Below are 4,479 nucleotides of genomic sequence, written 5' to 3' on the forward strand. Positions count from 1 at the left end.
TTCAATTTTAAAAGTAAAAATAAAGTTTTACATTGGAGATTTTTTTACCAACCACCTATTTTTTTACCTATTTTTTTACCATTGCTGTTGAAGAACTAGTCAAACTCAGCTATAAATAATAAATATGGTAAAACTTATATTAGACAGCCAACAATATAAGAAATTGTGTAATATACTGATATTCTAAAGTGATTTTGTGTAGTATGAAGATGATTACTTTTTTTTTTGTCAAACCATGAAGATGATTACATAAGTTGATATAGCTTTAACAAATTTTGTAATGGGGTTTGTACAATCTTTTCAGAAAAGGTAAACTAATCCCAAATTAATACTCGTTCAGTCTCATGGGGCACAACTATTAAAAAAATTATTTTTTATTTAAAAAATATTATTAAAATAAAATTTTAAAATTATTCAACCAATCACAAAACATGTTACAAAATATGATTGGTTACACAGTTTTTGATAAAGTTAAAAAACACATAAAAATATCAAAACATCATCTATTTTGAAACATCAAAAATTCCATAAAACATCGTATATTTTGAAACGGAGAGAGTATTTGTTGCACTCGAAAGATACACTTAATCATACGGTCCTGGGCTTTGAGGCCCATATCTGCCCAGATAAAACCAGAATGGACTAGGCCAGATTACCAAAACTCCATAACATAAGCTTCTTCTACCCACCTGTTCGCCCTCTCGCCGTCGCCATCGCCATCGCCAGGCACTGCCGTGAAATCCTCTCACCGAATTAAAAGTAACTGGTTGAGCTAGATCTTTCTTGCATTTTTACGATTTAAATTCGCTGTGTTTTGTTCGATGAATCCCTCAATTTTCATATCGTCGTGGTGGATTTATCCGTTTTGGTGTATCTTTCTTTAGCCAGGGTTCAGTGGATTGATGGGGGAAGAAGGAGAACGAGATGTCAGCAATGGAGATCGACGATCCCAAATCGGACGGCTCTGAGCAGATCCTTCCGAGGTTCTCGATGAATGGTTAGTATATTCACGAATAAGTATCTGCATGTCTGTGAATCTCGAATTTAGCAATTGGTGGCTTACTTGAACCGTACAACAAGGCGTCTAAGTTTGTGAATCTACGCATTTGGATTTTCAGTTCTGCAGCTGATGAAAACTTCTCAGGCGCAACATGGTCTGCGTCATGGTGACTATGCTCGCTATAGGTAAACCCTAAGCTCATTAGCATACATGGTCTTACAAAAAAAATTAGCTGATGTGTATTCTGTGTTATCTTGTTCTGTAGGAGGTATTGCTCAGCACGGTTGAGGAGGCTGTACAAGTCCTTGAAGTTTACTCATGGTCGTGGTAAATACACTCGGCGAGCCATACTTGAATCAACTGTCACTGATGTTAGGTATATATCCTTCCAACCTGAAGTTTTTTGTTTGAGATGTTTTATTTGCCTACAGAAATTAATTCCTGGCTTTTTTTTTTTTAATGTTTAATCTTAACATTAAAAAAGATGTGAAGGCTCAGTTTATGCTTCCACTACAAGTGGTTTTGAGGTACTCTACTCACATACCTGTAATTGAGTTAATGTTTTTATTTGAATAGGTTTCTCCATGTGGTTTTCTATATGACGGAGAGAGCATGGAGCCATGCAATGGACAAAAGACAGCTACCAGATGGGCCTAATGCAAGGCAGCGGATATATTTAATTGGTAGGCTGAGGAAGGCAGTAAAATGGGCTTCGCTTTTCTCAAGTCTGTGCTCTAATAAGACGGACTCCAGGACATCTTTGGAAGCTGAGGTATTTCGGTGATCCCAAATGTTGATGTGTTTTCATGAACATACATCTCTGCCTTGAATGGAAGAAGAAGAGTATTCCTCAGTTTTAGGCTATTAGCTTAGTTGTTTCGTTATTTCCTGTAAAATGTATGTGTCCTCTATAAACAGACTGACATGAGTCTTCATACTTCATCTTACTCTTTTATAGGCATATGCTTCCTATATGAAAGGCACCCTGTTGTTTGAGCAAGATCAAAACTGGGATACTGCGTTGGCATGTTTCAGAAACGCCAGGTTTGTCTTTGTTCAGGATCCTCTTTTTGCAATTTGGTAGGTTTTGTTTCGCTGTTTTCGTTTCTGATAATTAATCGCCGTCGCAGAGCTGTTTATGAGGAACTCGGGAAATACGGTGATCTAGAGAACCAGGTTCTTTGTCGGGAACGGGTTGAGGAGCTTGAGCCCAGTATTGAATACTGCAAACACAAAATTGGCAAATCAAACTTGCAGACATCTGAACTACTTCAGATTGGTGAAATGGAAGGTCCTGCATTGGATCTTTTCAAAGCAAAGATAGAGGTACGCACACATATCATTTCTGTTTAGCCTCACCACCGAAGCAAGTGATTAACTATGTATATACATGTTTCGATAGTCCGCATAAGCATAACATTTTTGTTTGTTGGCTTTGCCATCTGTTATTGTGAGCTTAGAGTCCGCTTTTGACCTGTGACCAACACACACAAATACTAATTACATGTATACGATCTTGGATACTCTTGAATGATTTGCAATGGTTTAGTGGTTAACTCTTTCTCAGATCTCTCAGACATTTCGGATTAATATGATGCATATTGCTCGCTTGTCATATAGGCTGCTATGGAAGAGGCCAGATCTCAACAAGCTGCATCTCTTACAGAGTTTAATTGGCTTGGCTACAGATTTCCAGTTTCCAACCCAAAATCTCGGGTTTCTATTTTAAAAGGTTCGAGTAACTTTTTCCAATTCTCTCTTTTTGAACTACTATGTTATGCTGACAAATTATGATCTGGCACAATTATGGTTTACCTTTACTATGTAGTTACTGTTATGCGTTACCCTCTTAATATATAACCTGCTTTGATTGGACACTGAGCACTTCTCTGCGGCTCACTCTTTGTTCCTTTTTCGCTCAGCCCAAGACTTTGAGAAGGAGCTACAGGGTCTAGGAGCAGAATCTCTCCCTGCAGAGAAAAAGCTGACCATATATGATAAATTATTCACTGCATATCATGATGCGCGGAACACCATACGCAGTGACTTGGTGAGTGAGTTTACAGGAGATGGCTAATTTATTGATTTGGTTCACCCAATAACCTTTTGAAGATTTTTGGAAGTCTAGACAAGTTTGTTAAAGAGTAAAGAGTATCTGTTTTTTTTTGGTGCGTTGCTGTTCCTTTGATTGATTTTCACAAGGAGTATATTATTTTTAGGTAAGTGCAGGAAATGCTGAATCTGTCAAAGATGATCTAAATGGTCTGGACAAAGCTGTTGGAGCTGTGCTAGGACAAAGAACCATTGAAAGGAACCAGCTGTTGGTTAAAATAGCAAAGAGTAAACTGAACAAGAAACGTGATGATAAAACTGAAAAGGTTACTAAGCCTGAGGAGCTTGTTCGATTGTATGACCTTCTGTTACAGGTTAACCACTGTGTACCTGTCTTTTTCTCCAGAAGCAGATTTTGTGTGCTAAACCATCGAGAAGACCTCATCTTTGTTTCTTTTCTTTTCTTTTTTCAGAATGTCGCTGATCTTTCTGACCTCATTAGCTCTGGAAGAGACAGGAAACCCGAAGAGATTGCCTTCGAAGAAGAGTGTCAGCGCAAAAGCTTAGCCTTTCGTGCTGAAAGGTTTAGTTCTTCTTCCACGTTATTGTATTTTTTGGAGGATGATTGCTATTGAGTTGTGGCCTCGCTATATTTTTTATTTGATTTAGCATATTTGATTAGAGTTAAGCTCCTCAAAGCCGTTGATCCAATCCTTAACATGAGTCTATACTATTTAGTTAGGAATCTCTTTCCCAGACAGTCATCTCCTCACCTATTTCTTTTGGTCTATACTAGAATCACTTATTAGATGCTTTAGCTCCTGTTTAGAAATATTCACACAGTTTTTTCCATTTGAGAAAACGTAATAAGAAGAGTTATTTTCATATACTAACTGCTGCGTTCAGTTTTCGTCGCCTATGATTAAGTTAGCTGATGATATCTTCTTAAATCTATTTTCAGGTGCTTCTACTTGGCAAAGTCATATAGCCTAGCAGGAAAAAGGGTTGAAGCATATGCCTTATATTGTCGAGCTCGATCTCTTGCTGAAGATGCCCTGAGCAAGTTTCAGAGCATAGCAAACAAAGATGAGGTATCAACGTATTATTTTACTTTTTACCTCATACATAGTCATTGGATAGCAAGTTCTATGTTACCTCCTCATGTCGATTGGATAAGGTTAATATGTTGATGGTGTCACTAAAGTATAGTAGTTTTGACTAATTTTTTTTTCCAATAATTCTCAGGGAACAATCCAGGAACTGAAGGCAGTGAGCAAAGAATGCAGAGCTAATAGTTGCATAGAACATGCGACCGGGATCATGGAGGAAGAGAAGGCGCCAGAGAAGCTGTCAAAGAAAATCTCAACGATATCACTAAACGATACAGCCACTAAGGTACAATCTCATTATTTACCTCACTTTTCCCC

General features: G+C 37.7%; 1 protein-coding gene across 1 annotated transcript; it reads left to right on the top strand.

The window, feature by feature from the left end:
* Window positions 1-874: 874 nt before the first annotated feature.
* LOC125594638 (signal recognition particle subunit SRP68-like) lies at window positions 875-4,459 on the top strand (the record flags this gene model as incomplete). Its single annotated transcript, XM_048770759.1, has 12 exons — window positions 875-997; window positions 1,119-1,185; window positions 1,266-1,376; window positions 1,577-1,772; window positions 1,959-2,044; window positions 2,131-2,326; window positions 2,621-2,732; window positions 2,923-3,050; window positions 3,220-3,426; window positions 3,526-3,635; window positions 4,014-4,143; window positions 4,298-4,459. Coding segments are annotated over exons 1-12 (1,578 nt in total), but the record flags the coding sequence as incomplete, so codon positions are not given.
* Between the last annotated feature and the right edge of the window lie 20 nt (window positions 4,460-4,479).

The sequence above is a fragment of the Brassica napus genome, assembly GCF_020379485.1.
Source record: "Brassica napus cultivar Da-Ae chromosome C3 unlocalized genomic scaffold, Da-Ae chrC03_Random_13, whole genome shotgun sequence".
Lineage (NCBI taxonomy): Eukaryota > Viridiplantae > Streptophyta > Magnoliopsida > Brassicales > Brassicaceae > Brassica > Brassica napus.